This window comes from Macrobrachium nipponense, chromosome 41 (assembly GCF_015104395.2).
Source record: "Macrobrachium nipponense isolate FS-2020 chromosome 41, ASM1510439v2, whole genome shotgun sequence".
Classification (NCBI taxonomy): Eukaryota; Metazoa; Arthropoda; class Malacostraca; order Decapoda; family Palaemonidae; genus Macrobrachium; species Macrobrachium nipponense.
In genome coordinates this window covers 38,102,155-38,125,137 of record NC_061102.1, presented here as the reverse complement: position 1 = coordinate 38,125,137, position 22,983 = coordinate 38,102,155, and the positions used below count along the sequence as shown (strand labels likewise).

At 43.9% G+C, this 22,983-nt stretch overlaps 1 protein-coding gene across 2 annotated transcripts in view; it reads left to right on the top strand.

The window, feature by feature from the left end:
• Positions 1-22,983, top strand: part of LOC135212698 (heme transporter hrg1-A-like) — an 85,397-nt gene that overhangs the window by 12,690 nt on the left and 49,724 nt on the right. For both annotated transcript variants that reach the window (XR_010313968.1, XM_064246384.1), the window contains exon 2: positions 7,747-7,915. Coding sequence is in view for 1 of the 2 variants with exons in the window: in XM_064246384.1 (XP_064102454.1) it covers positions 7,777-7,915 (139 nt within the window). In the remaining variant the exon portion in view is untranslated. The remainder of the gene's footprint in view (positions 1-7,746; positions 7,916-22,983) is intronic.

Sequence of the window (22,983 nt, the reverse complement as noted above, 5' to 3'; positions counted from 1 at the left end):
AAGACCCCAGTAGACCCATGACGAAGAACGCTCTAGCCTTCTTCATGAGAGAGTTGATTAGAGAAGCTCACATGTTGTGTCAAGAGCAGAGCTTTGGTATTTTGAAAGTGAAGGCTCATGAAGTCAGGGCAGTTGCGACTTCATTAGCTTTTAAAAAGAATTTAGCCCTCAAGGAAATTATTGAATCCACATATTGGAGAACTAATTCAATATTTGCGTCTCATTATCTTAGGGATATTCAGACAACCTTTGATAATTGTCAGACGCTAGGTCCATACGTGTCCTCTGGTACAGTATTGGGCAAAGGAGTTACTACCCCATAACCTTCTTTTTTAAGCTAGTTGATTTTATTAGGTGATGGTGTTTGTGTTTTTTGGTCGTCTGAGAAAAGTGTTCGGTACTTTTATCAGTCTTGTTAGTATTATCGTGGTGTGGTGTGTGTGTAGTTCAGGTAAATGATCTATTACTAGCTTGAATGCCGTGGCATAAGAGGGCTGTACGGTTCTGTCAACACATTGGTCACGTCCAGTTGTCAGTTCCAGTCTTAGCTTCTTCAACATACAGGACACTTCCTTGTTGAGAGCTCCTAAGGTTTAAGCAGGCTTAGAGGCAGGACCTATGAAGTCAGCTACCTTAGCAGGTAAGGAACCTAGAGTTTTAATAATATTTTAATAATATTTTTATACTCTAATAATGTTGCTGTCTTTGACCCACCTCCAAATGTGTCAATCAGCTATATATATACCTGCCAGGTAAGTGTCATACATTAAAATGAAGTTTTTATGTTAAAACAAAGTTTAATGTTATAACTTTACCTGGCAGGCTATATATATTTAATTTAATGCCCACCCTCCTCCCCTCAGGAGACATTCGGGTTCAGAGAAAATCTGGCCCAATTGGGAACGGTTCCTAGCGCTACCGCACGGTAACGGGGTGGTGGTTGCCTGAACTACTAATAGGTTACTAGCGTTTGCTGCGAGTTTTGAAAATTTCTGCCAGGTGGAACAGAGAATATAGCTATATATATACCTGCCAGGTAAGTATACATTAAACTTTGTTTTAACATAAAAACTTCATTTTCATACAATCAACTTACCTGTCAGATATATACATAGCTAAGACTCCGTCGTCCCCGACAGAAATTCAAATTTCGCGCCACTCGCTACAGGTAGGTCAGGTGATCTACCTGCCTGCCCTGGGCGGCAGGACTAGGAACCATCCCCGTTTTCTATCATATTTTCTCTGTCGCCGGTGGTATCAACATTGTTGTTATTACCTCCTGACTTAGATTCATTTTTCAACCTTTGATCAACGTTTTTTCGGCTTTTTGGTGACGTATTTGGATCGTGTTTTGGCATTCGCTACTGTGGACTGTTTTTGGAATAACTCTTTTGGATTTTTCTCAGTATGTCTGATTCTAATGTGAGTGTGAGAATGTGTGTGAATGTAGGCTGCAGGGTGAGGATACCGAAAGCTTCGGTTGATCCTCACACTGTATGCCGTAAATGTAGGGGGGTTCAGTTGTTCTGCTGTTATTAACACTTGTAAGGAATGCGAGGGTTTGAATGCAGAGAGTGGAAGACTTTGACTTCTTATTTGAAGAAGTTAGAGAGGGATAGAGTTAGACGACTGAAAGGTGTGAGTTCAAGGCCTATTGAGCCTTTCACGGATAATTCTAACCCTACGGATGTAGATTCTCCCTATAGATCTCATTCTCAGAGTGTTTTTTCGGATTCGGCATCGGAGATCGCCAATCTGAAAGCGACTATTAGAGACATGAAGTCCAAGATGGCTGACTCGAAAGGTAAGGCTAGTGATAGTGAACATTTTAGTGAAGTGAGTTCTATCAGTGTTGTGGACGGGGCGTTTGATCGTCCGCTGCGGCGCTCCCAGGCCTAGACCTCTTCCAAGCTCCCATGCCCAGAAGGAGAAGGAAAGTCGAAAGCCTTATAGGTCGTGGGGAAATCCACAACGTCAGACGTCCCTTCAGCTAGCTCTGCTTCATGGCAGCCAGCTCAAGGGCGCTATAGAAAAAGCGTCCTTCGCGAGTTGTTTGTTTCTCGTCCTCTCCCTCTCCCTCACCTAAACGAGGGTGGAAGGAGTCGAACTTATCGAGACCGCTGAAGCGTCATATGAAGCAAGACATTGATTCGAGCCCAGAGCGCTTCTCAGATGACGCCCCGTCTGCTATTAAGAAAGCGAAGGTGGCGTCAGCGTCACCTGACGCTTATGAGGAAGTACCGTCATGCTTCTTCCCCGACGATGATGACGAAAGGCGTCATGCACTAGACGTGGGAGAAGCGTCAAGAAAGATCATTATGGCGGTTCAGGAACAACTGTCATCTCTTGTGGGAGTTTTAGCGCCCCGTCGGAAGGACGTGACGCTTCCAATTAAGAAGTCTCGTCCTCTCTCACCTGCTCGAAGAGAAGCGTCAGACAGATGTGAAACTGCTAAACGTCTGGCAGGAGCTTCGAGTTCGAGAACTAGAACGGGGGCTGACGAGAGTGTTGTAAGACAAGAGAAACGAAAGAAGTCTTTTAGAAGTGAAGCGTCATTTCAAACGGATCTTAGACGTGACGCTCCGCCGAGTAGGACGCCCTTAGAGAGCGGAGCGTCTTCCAGACGCGAAGCGTCATCAAGACGTCAACAAGAGACGTCATACATGACGCTCGGAGAGCGGGAAGCGTCATACAAGACGTCTTCTAAAGTGCAAGAGAAGCCGCAGGTTGTGACGCCTTCCAAGTCTATCAAAACGGGAAAAAGGAAAGACTTTCATTCCCTTAGCCCCTCTCCTATCAGGAGTTTGTCTCCTCCAGAAGAGGAAAAGTTCAGAAAGGAGAACGGAAACTCAGATATATCCCCCGGAGTTGGAGGAAAACTCGGAGGATGACGATCATGGAAGAGAGGGCTTGTCCAACTATAAGGTGTTGACTACCCTGCTTCTTGAGGAATACGGAGACGAGTTGACTCCGGCTGCTCCTCCTTCTCCGCGCTCGCTCTTTTCTAGTGCGAAGGCGAAGAAGCCCTCGTCTTTTTCTGAAGATGAAAAGCCCACCATCTCGATGAAGCGGGCTTTACACGCCTTAGACTCCTGGATGAAGTCGAAGAAAGACTTAGTCAGGACAGTATTTTGCATGCCTCCAGCAAGGTTAGCTGGGAAAAGAGGCATATGGTACAAGACGGGGAGAATATGGGTATCGCTCTCCCTTCTAATGACAGAGGCAGATTTTTTCGACGTTAGTTGACGCTTCAAGGCGTCCAAGTCTCAATTCTGCTCGAATTACATGGAGTATTTCAGAACTGGATCATCTCCTCAAGGGACTCTTCCATGTATTGGAAGTCTTCAACTTCTTAGATTGGTCCCTTGGGGTGAGTCCAAGAAAGCTCATGATTCAGAGGGAATCGAACCTGAAGCCCTGTTATGCATTTTGTCTTGCATCGACAAAGCGGTACAGGATGGATCTTTTGAAGTCTCTTCATTATTTGGAGCAGGTCTTTTGAAGAAAAGGACGGTGTATGGCGCCTTCTTAACAAAGGCAGTCTCGCATGCTCAGAGGGCAGCTCTACTGTATGCACCTCTGTCCGACTATTTGTTCCCTTCTCAGTTAGTGAAGGACGTGGCTCACTCTTTAACTGAGAAGGCGACGCAGGATCTTCTGACGCAGTCGGCTAGGAAGAAGAAACCTGCTTTAGTATCTGACAAGAAAGGACCTAGCACTTCTATGCAGCCCTTTCGAGGTGGTCCGACCTCCAGACCTCCCGCAAGAAGGAAGGCTCCGGAGAAGAGAGGTAGGTCCGCCTTTCGTCCCTTTAAAAAGGGAAAATGAAACATTTCTCCTCCAAGCACCAGTAGGTGCCAGGCTCCTGGGATTCGTGGAGGACCTGGACACTGATAGACGCAGACGCGTCTTCATGAAAATCATAAGGAAGGGATATCGTATCCCTTTCCTGAATACTCCTCCCCTAACGTCAATACCAAGGGAACTATCAGCCAAGTACAAGGACCCTGTGCTGAGGATACTCTTCGATCGATGGTGGAACAGATGTGGGACAAGAGTGCAATAGAACTAGTACTGGATCAAAACTCCCCGGGGTTTTACAATCGCCTTTTTCTAGTGGCGAAAGCCTCGGGAGGCTGGAGACCAGTACTAGACGTCAGCTCTCTGAACAAATTTGTGCAGAAGGAGAAGTTCTCCATGGAGACTTCTGCTTCAGTCCTAGCGTCATTGCGACAAGGAGATTGGATGGTGTCTCTAGATCTCCAGGATGCCTACTTTCACGTCCCGATCCACCCTTCATCGAAGAAGTACCTCCGTTTCATGACGGGGGAAGGATCTTTCAGTTCAGAGCCTTGTGTTTCGGCCTGTCCACAGCTCCTCAGGTCTTCACAAGCCTGATGAGGAATGTGGCGAGATTTCTTCATCTCAAAGGAGTGAAAATGTCTCTATGTATCTAGACGACTGGCTCATCAGGGCCAGATCGGAGAGACAGTGCTTGGAGGACCTAAAGTTAACTCTGGATTTGACCAAGGCGTTGGGATTGCTTGTGAACCTCGAGAAGTCTCAGCTGACCCCCAGACAGGACCTAGTCTATCTGGGGATTCGGATGGATTCTCGGGGTTTTCGAGTTTTTCCTTCGCAAGAGAGAACCGCAAAAGGTTTGCGGATAATCTCTCTCTTCTTAGAGAAGCAACAAACGTCAGCGAGGGAATGGTTGAGCCTTCTGGGGACGCTTTCCTCGCTGGAACAATTCTTCCCTCTAGGAAGACTTCATATCCGTCCACTTCAATTCTTCCTCAAGAAGTCTTGGAGCTGGAAAACAGGACAACTGTCGGACGTTTTTCCCATTCCAGTGGAGATAAAGGCACACCTACAGTGGTGGTTGCTACCTCTGGAAGAGAACAAAGGGATCTCTCTAAGAACACAGAACCCAGACCTAGTGTTGTTCTCCGACGCGTCGGAGACGGGTTGGGGAGCGACATTAGGCTCAGAGGAAGTGTCAGGCACCTGGGAACCAGCACAGGTGTCCTGGCACATAAACTGCAAAGAGCTCTTCGCCGTACATCTGGCCTTGAAGAGCCTAGAACCTCTGGTGACAAACAAGGTAGTGCAAGTAAACGTGGACAACACCACCGCACTTGCCTACATTCGGAAACAGGGAGGGACGCACTCCTCGTTCCTTTACGAGCTCACAAGAGACCTATTACTTTGGACGTCTCACAGGAAAATCTCCCTGCTGACAAGGTTCGTACAGGGAGTAAGGAATGTGAGGGCGGACAGGCTCAGCAGGAGGAACCAGGTCCTTCATACAGAATGGACTCTACACGAGGAAGTGTGTCTCGATCTCTGGTCTCTGTGGGGAACTCCTCATGTGGATCTCTTCGCTACATTCATTTCAAAAAGGCTCCCAGTGTTTTGCTCGGTCGTGGAAGATCCAAGAGCAATTATGGTAGACGCCTTCCTGCTAAACTGTCTCGAGTAGACGTTTATGCTTTTCCCCCATTCAAAATCCTGGGGTTAGTAATGAAAAAGTTTGTGGCGTCAAAAGAGACGAGGATGACGTTAATAGCCCCCTTTTGGCCGGCCCAGGAATGGTTCACGGAGGTGGTAGAGTGGATCGTAGACTTTCCAAGATCCCACATAACCCAAATAAGGACGGATCTTCTCAAACAACCACACTTCAAGACGGTACCATCAAAAACCTCCCCGCTCTCGCTCTGACTGCCTTTCGACTATCGAAAGACTTGTCAGAGCGAGAGGCTTTTCTCGCGAAGTGGCAAGCGCGATCGCGAGAGCTCGCAGAACCTCCACTACGAAAGTATACCAGTCGAAGTGGGAGGTCTTTAGAAGGTGGTGTAGAGCCAAGAAGTTGTCTTCCTCCATCTACCTCTATAGCGGAAATTGCTGATTTCTTGCTATTCCTGAGAGTAAAATCTCATCTAGCCGTATCCACAATAAAGGGATACAGAAGTATGCTCTCGGCTGTATTCAGGAACAGAGGATTAGATCTAGCGAATAACAAAGATCTCCACGATCTCATAAAGATCTTTTGAGACTTCGAAGTCTAAGGAACCAGTACCTCGAAATGGAACTTGGACGTAGTCCTCAAATATCTGTCTTCGGATAGATTCGAGCCTCCTCATCTGGCATCGTTTAGGGACATAACTAGAAAATGCATATTCCTTTTATCTTTAGCTACGGCAAAAAGAATTAGTGAATTACAAGCTCTGCAGGATAAAGTAGGATTCAAGGGAGACTCAGCTATTTGCTCGTTTAAGACCTGTTTTTAGCGAAAAACGAGAATCCCACGAATCCCTGGCCTAGGTCATTCGAAGTCAAAGGAATGTCGAGTCTAGTAGGCAGAGAAGCAGAGAGGTCTCTATGCCCGGTTAGAGCTCTGAAGTTCTATCTTCAGAGAAAGCGTCAGTTGGGAGGCTCTAGACAAGGTCTTTGGTGCGCGGTCAAAGACCCCACAAGACTGATGTCCAAGAATGCTCTGGCGTTCTTTGTAAGGAACGTCATTACGGACGCTCATAAGGTCTGTCCCTGACGAACAATTACAACTCCTGAGAGTAAAAGCTCATGAAGTAAGAGCAGTTGCGACGTCTCTCTCGTTCTATAAGAATATGTCGCTTAAAAACATTTTAGATACGACATACTGGAGATGCAACTCAGTATTTGCATCTCATTACTTGAAAGACGTGCGTGTGACGTATGAGAAGTGTTTTTCTCTAGGTCCTATCGTATCGGCAGATACGATTCTGGGTACGGGAGCCGACACCAATCCTTAAAATGTATATACTGTTCTTCTGTTTGGATATGGTCGAGAATCTCTTCGAACAATGGAGGATTCAGGCTCGCACGGGCGGCCGTCTATGTTGTTCATAAGAGAATTCTTGTCATATCCAATTAGTTGAGTAAAATTTTTTTGAAAATTTTGTATGTGTGGTAGTGGTTTTTGAGTTACGGTTGTTGTGACGAGTTCGGGGATAACTCGTAACAATCCTTAGTTCTAACACATGGTTAGGATCAGGTGGTCGGGATTGGTTGTGTGCTCCTTCATAAGGTGTATTGTCATATAAGTGGATCAGCACCCATTGACAAAGTCCTTTTAGGCTCTGCTGGATTAAGTGGTTGTAAGACCCCATCACGGCAGACCCACAAGAACTCTTGGCCATAGATCACATATCTCGCTAAAGTTTCTTGAGGTGATGCAGACTACTGGGCAAACACCCACGAAGTCTACCACCTATCAGGTAGGAACCAAGGTTTTTTTTTATACCTACAACATATGTTGTTTACCTGTCTATTCCATATAGTAGCTGTCTCTTACCCTCCACCGAAGGGTGCCAATCAGCTATGTATATATCTGACAGGTAAGTTGATTGTATGAAAATGATATTGTTATGTTACAATAAAGTTTCATACATACTTACCTGGCAGATATATACAATTAAAGGCCCACCCAGCCTCCCCGCAGGAGACAGGTGGAAGAGAGAAAATATGATAGAAAACGGGGATGGTTCCTAGTCCTGCCGCCCAGGGCAGGCAGGTAGATCACCTGACCTACCTGTAGCGAGTGGCGCGAAATTTGAATTTCTGTCGGGGACGACGGAGTCTTAGCTATGTATATATCTGCCAGGTAAGTATGTATGAAACTTTATTGTAACATAACTATATCATTTTTCTTTATGTGCATGTTTTCAGTAGATAAGATAATTTATGCTGATAACTGTTCTGTTTCAGGTAAGAAAGAAGTAAGCTGGAGAGAACAGAATGGCTCGTCGAAGTGGATGTTGCATGTATTTTAATATAATCACTGCTATCCTTGGCACCTTTGGAGGATTATCAGCATTCGCTGTATTTTTCTTCCATTTTGGGAATCGTCAAGCAGGTCTTTGGGCTTTCGTTTCTGGTAAGAAATACGTATTGCATAGAGAAATCAGTAACTTTCACAAATGTTATATCAACTTTGTTAATTAAATTTTATCTTATTCTACTAGTTATGATAGGTATCTAAATAATTTTGCAACTTATTTCACTCATACCTGGAATTTTTTAATTTCGTACCCCTAATTATTCTTTTTGCTTTCTCCTCGACTGACTTAAAGTTGTCACTCTGATTTCAAGTGATGTTAAATTATTTTCATGTATTTTAGGATATCTGAATGAGGCAATGGTAATAGTTTAGTGTCTCACAAGCCCATTACTTACAATTAGTTCACATCCATCTTGTGGTGCTGTACATTTGAGGGCAAGTACCAGTCCAAGGCAAGTTACAGGCTCATTCTTTCAGAAGGCTAACTTTTCCAGACTTTTCCATCCAGCAAAGAACAGTAGACCTCAATTTTTCCATTCATGTTTCTTTTACATATGTATGCTTCAGTTGAATAGTATGCTTAGTGATTATAGTACCCTGTAACAGAAATGGTTGCCTTTGACTGCTAATTGTAATGTTAGTAGCAGTTTCTAGGTAAGCATGACTTGCTTTTATTGTAAGAGAAGAGCAAGCATTCAAGAAATCATTGCCACCAAGTACTTACCCGGACATCATCATCAGCAAAACAAATAAAAGTTCAACATACTTTTTCCTGAAGAAGGAAATTTGGCTGAAAATGACTCGATGCATAGCAAATCTAAAATCAAGGGAATTACAAGGAATCTTTTGGAAGACAAAGAAAGCATTAGGCAAACATGCTCATAGAGAGGGTTAACGTCTGTCTTGATGGTACCAAACTTCATATGATGGGCCACTATGACCTTTTCAACTTAGGAAATTTGAAAACCAACAAAGATGGGCATTCACTTTACCCTATAATTCAACTGATATTGTCATTTGCTAGCAATATTATTTTATTTTAGTACTTAATTCCTTAGTTATTTTATTGTGGTACTTAATTCCTTAGTTGTCTGTAACTCAATCAATACGTACATGGTATTTTCATACAATCAACTTACCTGTCAGATATATACATAGCTAAGACTCCGTCGTCCCCGACAGAAATTCAAATTTCGCGCCACTCGCTACAGGTAGGTCAGGTGATCTACCGGCCTGCCCTGGGCGGCAGGACTAGGAACCATTCCCGTTTTCTATCATATTTTCTCTGTCGCCGGTGGTATCAACATTGTTGTTACTACCTCCTGACTTAGATTCTTATTTCAACCTTTTGATCATCGTTTCTCGGCTTTTTGGTGACGTATCTGGATCGTGGTTTTTGGCAATCGCTACTGTGGACTGAATTTGGACTTGCTTTTTTATTTTGCTCAGTATGTCTGACTCAAATGTGAGAGTGAGAATGTGTGAATGTAGGCTGCAGGGTGAGGATACCGAAGGCTTCGGTTGATCCTCACACTGTATGTCGTAAATGTAGGGGTTTCAATGTTCTTCTACTAATATCTGTCATGAATGTGAGGGGTTAAATGCAGAAGAATGGAAGACCCTAACTTCTTATTTGAGGAAGTTAGAGAGGGATAGGGTTAGACGTTTGAAGAGTGTGAGTACAAGGCCTATTGAGCCTTTTATTGACCCTATATCTAACCTTGATGATTTTGATTCTCCATCTGTGTCGAATTCACAAGCTTTACTTTCAGAATCGGCTTCTGAAATCGCCGATCTGAAGGCTACTATCCATAAGATGAAGTCCAAAATGGCGGTCTTACAAGGTAAGGATAGTGAAAGTGAAATGTTCAGTGAAGTGAGTGCTCCCAGTGTTGTGGAGGGGGCGTTTGATCGTCCCTGCGACGCTCCCAGGCCTAGACCTCTTCCAAGCTCCCATGCCCAGAGGAGAAGGAAAGTCAAAAGCCTTAAGGAGGTCGTGGGGAATCCCCAACGGTCAGACGTCCCTTCAGCAGGCTCTGTTTCGCTTCAGGCTGCTCAGGGCCGCTATAGAAAAAAGCGTCCTCTGCAAAAAGCCCGTCCTTGCCGAGAGTGTTTCTCTTCCTCTCCCTCTCCTTCACCTAAACGAGGGTGGAAGGATTCGGACCTTTCTAGGCCACTGAAAAGGCATTTGAGAGAACCTGATTTGAATTCAAGCCCGAGCGCTTCTCAGATGAAGCTCCCTCTTCTATCAATAAGGCGAAGGTTGCGTCAACGTCTCCCTACATGGACGTAGTGGACCGCTTGCCTTCGAATTCTCCTTCTCCTCCCATTGAAGATGACGTGGGAGAAGCTTCAAGGAAAATTCTTCTTGCTGTGCAAGAACAGCTAGCCTCATTGGTGAGAGTTTTGGCGAGAGATCCTCCTCGTAAGGAGGACATTTCTCTTCCGATCAAAAAGTCTCGTCCTCTCTCTCCTGCCAAACGCGAGGTGTCTTTCAGACATGAAGCTTCGTCTTCCAAACATGCTGAAGAAGTTTTGCTTTCTAGATCGAGATTGAGAGAGCCATATTTCAGAGACGTGACGCCAGATAGACGTGAGGCGTCTTCCAGGCGCGAGGCGTCATACAGAGCGTCATCTAAGCGCGAGGCGCCAGCCAAGGTTTTGGTGCCAGCCAGGACGCCAGTTGAGGGCGAGACTTCTTCCAGGCGCGAGGCGTCATCCAGACGTCAGGAGTCAGCCAAGCGCGAGGCGTCATCCAGACGTCAGGAGTCAGCCAAGCGCGAGGCGTCAGCCAGGACGCTCGGCGGACGAGAGGCGTCAACCAAGCGCGAGGCATCATCCTTTTATGAGGAGAAGCCTAGGCGTTTGGCGCCAGCCAAGAGGGAAGCTTCTCACAAAGCTCAAACTTTGAAGAGGAGGGATTATCATTCCCTTAGTCCCTCTCCTATCAGGAGTTTGTCTCCCCCAGAGGAAAGACTTCCTGATTTGTCTACGGAGTCTCCTCTAGACCCCGAGTTGGAGGAAAACTCGGAAGACGAGAATCGTAGAAGAGAAGGACTGTCAAGCTACAAAGTCTTGACAGCCCTGCTTCTTGAAGAATACGGAGACGCTTTATCCCCTGCCGCTTCTCCTTCTCCGCCTTCTCTGTTCTCGAGCGCAAAGGCGAAGAAGTCTTCATCTTTTCTAAGAATGAAGCCCACCATTTCTATGAAGAGGGCTCTTCAGTCTTTGAATTCGTGGATGGACTCGAAGAAGGAGCTGGTCAGGACGGTCTTCTGCATGCCCCCAGCGAGACTCGCTGGTAAACGGGGCATTTGGTATCAGACGGGAGAGAATGTGGGCCTTTCTCTTCCGTCTTCGGCTGAAGCGGACTTTTCGACTTTAGTCGATGCGTCAAGAAGGCAAGGATTGAACTCTGCCCATGTGACTTGGGGCATTTCAGAACTGGATCATCTCCTCAAGGGACTCTTCCATGTATTAGAAGTTTTCAACTTCTTAGATTGGTCCCTTGGGGTGATGTCCAAGAAGGCCCATGATTCAGAAGGACTCGATCCAGAAGTTCTCCTGTGTATTCTTTCATGTATCGACAAGGCGGTACAAGATGGCTCGTTAGAGATCTCCTCTTTATTTGGAGCGGGACTTCTTAAGAAGAGGACAGTCTTCAGTGCTTTTCTGACTAAAGCAGTCTCCCACTCTCAAAGGGCAGCACTGTTGTACTCTCCCTTATCGGACTTTTTGTTTCCTTCTCAGTTAGTGAAAGACATTTCTCGATCATTAACTGAGAAGGCGACTCAAGACCTTCTTACCCAGTCATCAAGGAAGAAGAGACCTGCGACTGCGGTGGAAAAGAAAGGACCGAGTATGTCGGTTCAGCCCTTTTGAGGAGGCCCTACCTCCAGAGCACCCTCAAGAAGGAAGGTTCCTGAGAAGAGAGGTAGGTCTGCCTTCCGTCCCTTTAAAAAGGGGAAATGATGCTTCTCTCCAAACACCAGTAGGTGCCAGGCTCTTAAAATTTGCGGAAGCCTGGGCACGTATAGGCACGGACGTCTCATCTTTGTCCATGATAAGGAAAGGATACCTTATTCCTTTCCACGACAGTCCTCCCCTGACGTCAACTCCGCGGGAACTGTCAGCCAAAATACAGGGATCCCCTGGTACTGATGGGGATACTCTTCGGACCTAATGGTGGATCAGATGTGGGACAAGAAAGTGAGAGCGATTAGAACTAGTCAGTGGATCAAAAAACTCCCCGAGGTTTTACAATCGCCTTTTTCTGGTTGCAAAGGCCTCGGGGGGGCTGGAGACCAGTACTGGACGTCAGCTCTCTGAACAAATTTGTTCAGAAGGAGAAGTTCTCCATGGAGACTTCGGCCTCAGTTCTTTCAGCTTTATGCCAAGGAGATTGGATGGTGTCTCTGGATCTCCAGGACGCCTATTTCCACATACCGATTCACCCTTCGTCGAAGAAGTACCTCCGTTTTATGGCGGAGGGAAGGATATTTCCGTTCAGGGCCTTGTGTTTCGGCCTGTCCACAGCTCCTCAGGTCTTCACAAGCCTGATGAAGAATGTGGCAAGGTTTCTTCACCTAAAAGGGGTGAATATCTCTCTGTATCTGGACGACTGGCTCATCAGGGCCAGATCAGAGAGACAGTGTTTGGAGGACCTTATTCTGACCTTGAACTTGATCAAGTCGTTGGGATTACTCGTGAACCTCGAGAAGTCGCAGCTGACCCCCAGACAGAACTCAGTCTATCTGGGGATTCAGATGGATTCTCAGGGTTTTCGAGTATTTCCTTCGCAAGAGAGACTCGCGAGAGGCTTGGAGAAAGTCTCTCTCTTCTTAAGGAAAGAACGGACGTCGGCGAGGGAATGGTTAAGCCTTCTAGGGACCCTTTCCTCGCTCGAACAGTTCTTTCCTCTAGGAAGACTTCATATTCGTCCACTTCAATTCTTTCTCAAGAGGTCTTGGAGTTGGAAGACAGGAAATCTAGCAGACGCCTTTCCCATTCCAGTGGAGATGAAACCGCACTTGGAATGGTGGTTGCCGCCATTGAAAGAGAACAAGGGAATCTCAATGAAGGTTCAGAGCCCAGACCTAGTGTTATACTCCAACGCGTCGGAGAAAGGTTGGGGAGCAACTTTAGGCCAGAGAGAGGTGTCAGGCATCTGGGAAGCAGCGCAGGTGTCCTGGCACATAAACTGCAAGGAGCTCTTTGCCATGCATCTGGCTCTAAAGAGACTAGAACCTTTGGTATTGAACCAAGTGGTTCAAGTAAATATGGACAATACCACAGCGTTGGCCTTACTTCGGAAATAAGGAGGGACCCACTCCTTGTTCCTTTACGAACTGGCAAGAGATCTACTGCTTTGGACTTCCCAGAGGAATATCTCCCTGCTTACGAGATTTATTCAGGGAGTGAGAAACGTAAGGGCGGACAGGCTCAGCAGGAGGAACCAGGTCCTTCACACAGAGTGGACCCTCCACTCAGAAGTGTGTCAGAGTCTCTGGTCTCTTTGGGGGACTCCCCATGTGGATCTCTTCGCCACATTCCTTTCCAAAAGACTGGAGGTATTTTGTTCGGTGGTAGAAGATCCCAGAGCTCTGATGGTAGACGCCTTCCTACTAGACTGGTCTCACGTAGACGTCTACGCTTTTCCTCCGTTCAAGATCCTGGGACTAGTTCTGAAGAAATTTGTAGCTTCAGAAAGAACACGGATGACCCTAATAGCCCCCTTTTGGCCAGCACAAGACTGGTTCACAGAGGTGGTGGAGTGGACAGTAGATTTTCCCAGATCCCTCCCAAGAAGGACGGATCTTCTCAAGCAACCACACTTCCAGAGGTATCATCAAAACCTCCCCGCTCTCGCTCTGACTGTCTTTCAACTATCGAAAGACTTGTCAGAGCGAGAGGGTTTTCTCGCAAGGTTGCAAGCGCGATTGCGAGAGCCCGCAGAGCTTCCACTAGACGAGTAGATCAGTCTAAGTGGGAAGTTTTTAGAAGGTGGTGTAAGTCTAAGAAGTTGTCCTCCTCCACTACCTCTGTGACGGAAATCGCTGATTTCTTATTATTCTTGAGGGAGGATTCGCATCTATCGGTACCCACAATAAAGGGCTACAGAAGTATGCTTTCGGCAGTCTTCAGGAATAGAGGACTAGATCTAACAGGGAATAAGGATCTCCATGATCTCATAAGATCCTTTCAGACTACGAAGTCGTCAGGGCCAGCTCCTCCTAGCTGGAACCTTGATGTAGTTTTAAAATTCCTTTCCTCTGATAAGTTCGAACCTCCTCATCTGACATCTTTTCGAGACCTGACTAGAAAATGTTTGTTCCTATTAGCTTTAGCCACAGCAAAAAGAGTTAGTGAACTGCATGCTCTAGAGGATAAAGTAGGATTTAAAGTGGACTCGGCCATCTGCTCGTTTAAAGCTTTGTTTCTGGCTAAAAACGAGAATCCCTCGAATCCCTGGCCTAGGACCTTCGAGGTTAAAGGTTTATCGAGTCTCGTCGGGAGAGAATCAGAAAGATCTCTGTGTCCTGTAAGAGCTCTGAAATTCTATCTTCAGAGAAAACAACAGATGGGGGGCTTGACACAAGGTCTTTGGTGTGCGGTAAAAGACCCCACAAGACCGATGTCCAAGAACGCTCTAGCGTTCTTTGTTAGAAGCGTCATTACAGATGCGCATAAGATCTGTCCTGACGACGCTTTTCGACTTCTAAAAGTGAAAGCTCATGAAGTAAGAGCAGTAGCGACATCTCTCTCGTTTCATAAAAATATGTCGCTAAAGAACATCTTGGAAGCGACATTTTGGAGATGCAACTCAGTATTTGCATCTCACTACTTGAGAGATGTTCGTGTGACCTATGAGAATTGTTTTTCTATAGGTCCTTTCGTGTCAGCGGATATGATACTGGGTACAGGAGCTAACACCAATCTTTAATATATACTTACAGTCTATTAGATATGTTCTAGACTTTCTGCTGACAAAGTGCAGACGTCGCACTGGCAGCCAGTCACTATTGTTCAGTAAGGAACTCTTGTGATATCTTTTTAGATTAGTATCATTTTTTTGGAAATTGTGTGTGTGCGTAATGTGTTTTTGAGTTATGGTTGTTGTGAAGAGTTTGGGGATAACTCGGAACAATTTTTAATACTAACACGGTGGTTAGGATCAGGTGGTCGGGATTGGTTGTGTGCTCCTTCATAAGGTGTATTGTCATATAAGTGGATTAGCACCCATTGACAAAGTCCTTTCAGGCTCTGCCGAGTAAGGGGATAAGACCCCATCGGCAGACCCACAAGAACTCTTGGCCATAGATCATATATCTCGCTAAAGTTTCTTGAGGTGATGCAGACTACTGGGCATCACCCATGAAAACTACCACCTATCAGGTAGGAACCAAGGTTTATTTATACCTACAACATATGTTGTTTACCTGTCTATTCCATAAGTAGCTGTCTCTTACCCTCCACCAAAGGGTGCCAATCAGCTATGTATATATCTGACAGGTAAGTTGATTGTATGAAAATGATATTGTTATGATACAATAAAGTTTCATACATACTTACCTGGCAGATATATACGATTAATGGCCCACCCAGCCTCCCCGCAGGAGACAGGTGGAAGAGAGAAAATATGATAGCAAACGGGAATGGTTCCTAGTCCTGCCGCCCAGGGCAGGCCGGTAGATCACCTGACCTACCTGTAGCGAGTGGCGCGAAATTTGAATTTCTGTCGGGGACGACGGAGTCTTAGCTATGTATATATCTGCCAGGTAAGTATGTATGAAACTTTATTGTATCATATCAATATCATTTTATAAAGAATATTGCTACTTTGTATAGGAAAATTTGTTACAAGCAAATTTTTATAGTGTTATTGTATGATGCAAAGATTTAATCTATATCAAACATTGTCAGTACTGATATGATGGGCTCAGAGCTGGTAAAATAGTCAAACAAGTGTTGTTCTTAGGTAATTCTGGTGTCTTGTTACTTTTATTATGCAGACAGTCCCCGGTTATCGGCAGGGGTTCCAGTCTTTGCTGGGTGCTGATAAGCAAAAACCACCATTAACTGAAACTGCTATTTATATAAGCGCAAGTTTCAGTTAATGGTGCCAGTAACCGGTTAATGGCGCCTCTGTTAGGTATGCTATGGTGCCATAACTCTATTATCAGCACCTTATGGTGCCGTTAACCAAAACTTGGCCCATTATGGCGCCATAAATTGCCAATTTTATGGATCACTGATAACCGGGTCCACCAATAAGTGGGGACTGCCTTTAAAATTTCTTCACATTAATTGTAGCAAGTATTTAAAATGCACTAGTCCCTCTATATTTTTGAAATGTTTAGTTGAACTCTAGCTACTATTATTATGCCCAGTAAAATAATGTACTTAAGTTACATTAAATGCTGTTTTTCTATAGATAGTACTGAATTTATGCAGAAAATATTCAAATCTAATTACAGTGCTTAAAAATGGCAAGCACCCATCTTTGAAATCTATGGTCACAGTGTTAATTAGCCACTACATAGCTATAGTGAACCTTCCTCTCTCAGAATTACCAAGGCAGGTGCTTGAGTTTGTGGTCTATTGTCAAGGCCATATACATGCTAGTCTGGACAAAAGCAGATGATTTACTTAGTTGAGCATCCTATGTTGGTAGATGATTCTTCCAAATCTCTTTTACCAAGGGTGCCAGCAGTAAATGGCTGTCATCATTGTATCTAAGAGCAATATTATTTCTGTTTAATTGAGGTAGTTCTCTTGTTTCTTCATAAGGGAAGTCCGTCTGAGGGACAAGACACTGTTATCCTAGACATGACATTATCAAGCAGTGCTGGAGGTTACTGGAGTCATCCTTCCTCTGTTCACATATATGAATAGGGACCTGGCAATTCTTGTTAATAGGAACAATATCATCCATGTTGGTCAATGACTCCCACCAAAGGTGTGAGTCTCTATGTGAAAAGTTTGTATTCTCATAAGAACAAATCGTTCAACTTTTTAAGATGAATTACATTTTTGTACATGTAAAAGTACTAGCAGCTAAATTCTGAAATTCATGGTAGCAATTCTTTTGTTTTAAAATTGAAAGTAAATGGCCATGCTCACTTTTGGGAGAGAGAGGAACAACTGAGCAGAGAGAACCAATTTGTTTACGCTGGCACTCTGCAACGGTCGTGAGCAGCAGTGATGTTTTGAAATTTTCTTCATTGTATTTTGTGGAATTATTTAGCAAATTGGTGAAGTATTTTTGTTTTGGTAGCCTTTTGGTATAGGATTTCCTCTGAATTTTGACTTACAGGGATGATTATAGATAAGGCTTGCTTTTTGACTTGTGAGTTTACAGATGCCTGACACAAGTTCAACGAGTATTCGTTATTGCAGCACAGGTTGCAATACTAGACTTACTTCAGCAAAGTATGATTCGCACACTAAATGTACATCTTGCAAGGGACAAGTATGTTCAGCTAATTTGACTTAACGAGTGTAAGGATTGAAAAATCTTAAACTCTCATTTGAATAAACTGGAGATAGAGAAAGACAGAAGGAGAAAAGCAAGAGAAAGACAGAAGGAGAAAAGCAACTGCCAGGGAAAAGAGTTTAGCTAGTTGGGAATCCTTTAATTCTCCTGTTGAATTACCTGTTGTTTCTCTCTCTGCTTTATCCCCCATTAATAGTCCTGACTCTCTTCGACCTAACCTCAGACCCAGTTCCTGCACTTCCAAACCCAGTGCCATTGCCGTTCTTGAAAAAAAATTTGACATTAGCACACTCCCCCGCATCAGGAAGCTATAGTGGAAGCCCAAGGGAGGTCGAAGGGGTCTGCCCCCGGGTTGTAGGTCCCTCAGTCTCACCTGCCACAAACGCACAGGTGTCAACAGGTGATCAGTGGAAAAATGTGTTTTGTGAAACTCATTGTCTTTCAACTAGTTCGATGATTCGAGTCCAGAACAGAGGCGCCAATGGTGCAACAATGGTAAGTCAAGACCACTGAAAAGGTCAGAAGTAGTACCTTGCACCCCTCAGGTGCCTTGTAAGAGAGTAAGGGAAGCTGTTACCTCAAGTAGTTTTTGGGACAGCCCAGAGTGTTTTTTCAATGAATGTTCAAATGAACGTCAAGTGATAGTAAGATGCAAATGTACAATAACACCTGTAGATTTAGGTAATGAAGTTTCTTCAGATTGACCCTAGTGTCTAAGTGCCAGCCAGCTGGCGCCACAGCAGAATACTCTTACTGAGTGCTCATTTATGCCTGAGCAATCTTATGCTCTTGAGCGCCCACTTGCGCCCAAACATCCACTTGCCTCCGAGCGCCCACTTACGTGTGAGCACCCTCTCACTCCTGGACGGTCTTTGGCACCAGAGCTTCCCCGTCATAAACTGGGATTAGAGCCTTCTCATACAGCAAAACAGTGTAAGGCCTTGCCGTTGGGTGATCGCTCGGAGTCAGCTAGATGCTCCTCTTTACTTCTGAATAGGGCTTCTCTTGTTGAGAATCAACCAGTGAATACTGGGTTCGTAGCTCCAGCACCTTTACAACAACCTTTGGGCTTCTTGGATCCCTCTCTTGCTTCAATTAAACAGTGCTTGGACGACATTTTGAGTTGTTTAAAGAAGCCGTCCACAACTACGAGGGACTTGCAGTGTCTTCATTCAAGGAAGAGGAGAAAGAGGAAGTGGAAGAAGACTCCTCCTACAGTTTACGCAGCTTTATTGCGCTACTTACTACAGAGCTACCCACCTTACTTCTTTCTTGCAACACCCTTGTCTCCAGCATCAATTCTCCAATTGAACAGTCATCTTGCAGCAGAGTCTGCTCATGGAACTCAGATGGTACTTTCTATTTCGGCTAGGAAGGCTCTCAAAGAAGTGGAAAAATGGATGTCAGAGAAGAGAGAATTGGGTAAATTTAAGTTTCATTATCTACCATCTTTCTTTTGAAGAGAAGCTAATCATGCTACATGACAGGAGGAGTTCCTTCCTTGGGTGTGGCTGCCTCTTCTGAAGGGGACTTCTCAGTCTCGTTGACTCTGCCCGGAGGTCAGCTTTTTCTGTGGCCAAGACCATGTTCTCGTCAGCTGAGCTGGACCATTTAGGAATCTTTTTAAAGTCTTGGAAATTGTGAGTTTCCTTGACTGAACTATAGGCTCTTTAGCTTGCAAAATTCAGAAATATCCGACTTACCAGCGGAATTATTGTCAGTTCTCCTTTACATACTTCTTGTGCAGATAAAGTAGTTAGAGATGGCTCTAGGGAGCTGGCCAGCCTCTATGCCATGGAAGTACTATTGAAGAAGAGGGAGTTATGGTGTTCTTACACCACAAAAGGAGTGACATCAGTTCAGAGATTGCCCCTTCTATTTTCACCTCTCTTGAGAGAAGGTCTTTTCCCACAGGCTGTAGTGGATGAGATTTCCTGTGAAATGTAGAAGTCTTCTACATAGAATTTATTTATGAAGTCATCCAGACGACGTAAGGAATCGCATGTTTCAGCCTTTAACTCTAGCCAACGTACGATTCTCATCAAGGTCCATTAAGAAGTACATGACAAAACCCCCTCTAAAAAGTGAGCACAATGTCCTTCATATAAAAGTAGGTGCCAGACTCCATCAGTATTGGGAGAAGTGGGACCAGAGAGGAGCAGAGCGATGGGTGGTAGAAGTATTAAGTTAAGACGCAGGTACAATATTTCTTTTCTGAAAACTCCCCCCATAGCCAAGAGGAAGTGTCCTTACTTCTTGAGAAAGAAGCGATGGAAATAGTCCCAGATCAAAATTTGAAAGGATTCTACAATTGCCTCTTCTTAGTGCCAAAGTCATCAGGGGAATGGAGACCAGTGCTGGATGTAAGCACCCTGAATGTATTTGTCCAAAAGACAAAATTCAAAATGGAAACAACACATTCGATTTTAGCATCCATCTGTCAAGAGGATTGGATTGTATCAATAGATCTTCAAGATGCTTACTTCCACATACCAATCCATCCAAATTCCTGAAAGTTCCTAAGATTTGAGTTTCGGGATCAAGTGTTTCAGTTTCGGGCACTATGCTTTGGGCTGTCAACCACCCCACAAGTCTTTACATGTATCCTCACTCCCTTAGCAGGTTGGCTCCTTCTAATGGGGGTCAACATAGCATTCTACTTGGATGACGTTTCTTTGAGCAAAAATCAAAGGAACAATGTACAGAGGCCCTTCAGAAAACTCTTCTACTGGCACAGGAACTAGGATTAGTACAGTCACCACGTCATTAAACGAATTCAACGTTGAACGCGTTATTCTCTTTATTTCAACTAATAGGATTAATTTTTAGTCATATATTATAGTACACAGAACTAGTTTCCGACATAGCCTACTACATGTACTTGACAAGTTCTGACAATGCTTTTCATCATTTTATTACTCATATATATTTTTACTTCATTATTTTGTAACTTCATAGTGTATAATTTTCTTTAAAATAGTGTATGTACTTTAGCCTACCAGTAAGTCAATAGTACTACAATACTAAATCAATTCAATGCTAAACTTTTCTCAGAATCTGCACATTATTTAGCAATGACTTTCATATTCTGAATTTGCTATTTCATAATTATTGCTATTAGTTTCTTCGTCATTTATTTTGATTGTAGAGGGTAGTGAGATGAAAAAAATAATGAATAAATTTCAGCGATCACAGGGCATTTGAATGTCACTGTCAAAACGTTAACAAAGCACAGCGCCATCTATTGAGGAAAGTGATCACCAAACTATTCGCTAATGGGATAAACATTTTCCAACAATGATAAAGATTTACACTTGCACTTCTTACCTTTAGTATCATCTGATCTCATGGATGACATATCAAATACGTATGTAAACACACAGTTGTATAAAAGAAATGATCAAACTGTATCACATATAAGTCTTTCAAGCATACTAAGAGTAAGGAATTCGTGCATGCAAATGTCTCATTGTTTTGATTAAAAGGATTGACTTGGTAGAGACTTCTCAGTGGAATATTTGAAAAAATATATGTATTTTCAAGTTAATTATTCTCACAAAAACAAAGGAGATATGGCATAATTTTTGCTGTTTTGAAGTTGTAAACAATATGTGGCACCACCAATTTGGTGGCGCAACAAACTAATGGCGGCTGAATCAAGCCGAACTACTGGGGTTCCTGGACCATGGAATCCTGGCTTCAAGAGGTTCAACTGTATAGCTTTTCTTTACAAAGTATATTAAAATTTTATTTGTTGTTTTAGCGATAGATTTCAAGGTTTTCAAAACCTAGGCTAGGCTAGATTATCACCACTGAATAGCCTTTCTCATGGCTACTATTTTTTTTTTTTCCCCTCTTCATGTTGTCGTCATGACAACGATTTGTCGTAAAACGAGTACATCGTTAAATGAGGAGTACCTGTAATAAATCACCAAAAATTACAAATGACTCATTGTCAGGAGATAGTTTATTTTGGATTGACTCTCAACTCTCTTCGTTTTCGGGCTTTTCTATCCCCGAAAAGAGTGGAGTCATGTCTACAGAAAATAGACGAATACTATCTGAATCTTCAGTATTGCACGGTCAATTGCTGGGAGTCTCCTGGGAATGGCCTCAACAGAGAGGTTTGTCTCCCTAGGGAGACTTCATCTAAGAGTTCTTCAGTTCTACCTAAAAGACAAATGGGACAGGAAAAGAAATCCTGATTCATTCAAGTTTCTGATCACCCCGGAAATCAAGAAATACCTGCGTTGGTAGAAATCGAGAGACAGCTTGCTAGAAAGGAAGTTTCTTTGTCCTCAGAACCCAGACCTAAACTTCTGTTCTTGACGCATTGGATCTGGGCTGGGGAGCTCTCTTGGAAAAGAAGGAAATTTCCAGAATGTGGTAAAGGAACAACTGCTGGCATATAAACGTCAAGAAGTTGAAAGCAATACAATTGGGCCTGATGGCATTTTCCTCGATAGTGTCCGGAAGGACGGTTGCAGTCCACTTGGACAACACAACTGCTCTAGCCTACATAAGCAAACAAGGAGGAACATCCTTTTTCTCCCTCTTCTTGTATGGGCGAAACAAAATCAGGCTTCGTTGATCACCAAATTTGTCTAGGGGAAAGTGAACATCTTTGTAGAAAAGCTGCGCCACTGAAACCAAGTGATTCAGACGGAATGGACTTTAGACCTACTGGTATGTCTAGACCTATGAAAGCTTTGGGGAACATCAATGTTGGACCTTTTTGCAATGTCAAAAAACTTTCAACTTTAGCTATTTTGCTCCCCAATTCCAGATCCTCGAGCATGGGCAACAGGTGCCATGTTACTTGATTGGTCCGACAAGTTCCTCTATGCATTTCGCCCATTCACAATGATCAGGGAAGTATCAGAACAGGACAGTGATACTAGTAGCACCATTTTGGCCGCTAAGAGAAAGGTTCCCGGAACTAATGAGTCTACTGGTAGACTTTCCAAGACTTCTACCGCAAAAGAAAAAGCTACTCAGACAGTCCCATTTCAACTACTTTCGTCAAAAGTTTTCGTCTCTGGCTCTGACAGTACAAACTATCGAAAGACTCATCAGAGCAACAGGGTTTTCAAGAGAAGCTTCAATTGACGTATACCAAGGCAAGTGGATAATATTCCGAAACTGGTGCAAAAACAATAGAATCTCTTCTACTAAAACATCTTCAACAGAGATGTGGATTTCCTTTTATTTTTGAAGGAAAGAAAAGAATTATCATCTACTGTAAAAGGATACAGAGCAATACTTGCCTCAGTGTTCAGACACAGAGGCATCAATTTATCTGGTAATCAAGATATTTCCAACTTGTTTATATCCTTTGATATGAAGAGAAGCATGGAACTTGTCTCATGGAATTTAGACATAGTGCTAAAGTGGCTCTCTAGTTCTCAGTTCAAACCCTTAGATTCAGCCTCTTTTTGCCATTTGACAAAGAAAACTCTCTTCTTAGTGGCTCTCGCAACAGCCAAAAAGGTTAGCGAGGTACAAGCCATGGACAAAAGAGTCTGTTTTGTGGCAAACAATGCAGTATGTTCTCTCACATTGGGTTTTCTTGCTAAAAACAAGAATCCTGCTAAACCATGGCCTCAATCCTTTAGAATTAAGAGTCTGACAAGAATTCTAGGATCAGAAGATGAAGAAAGAATGCTTT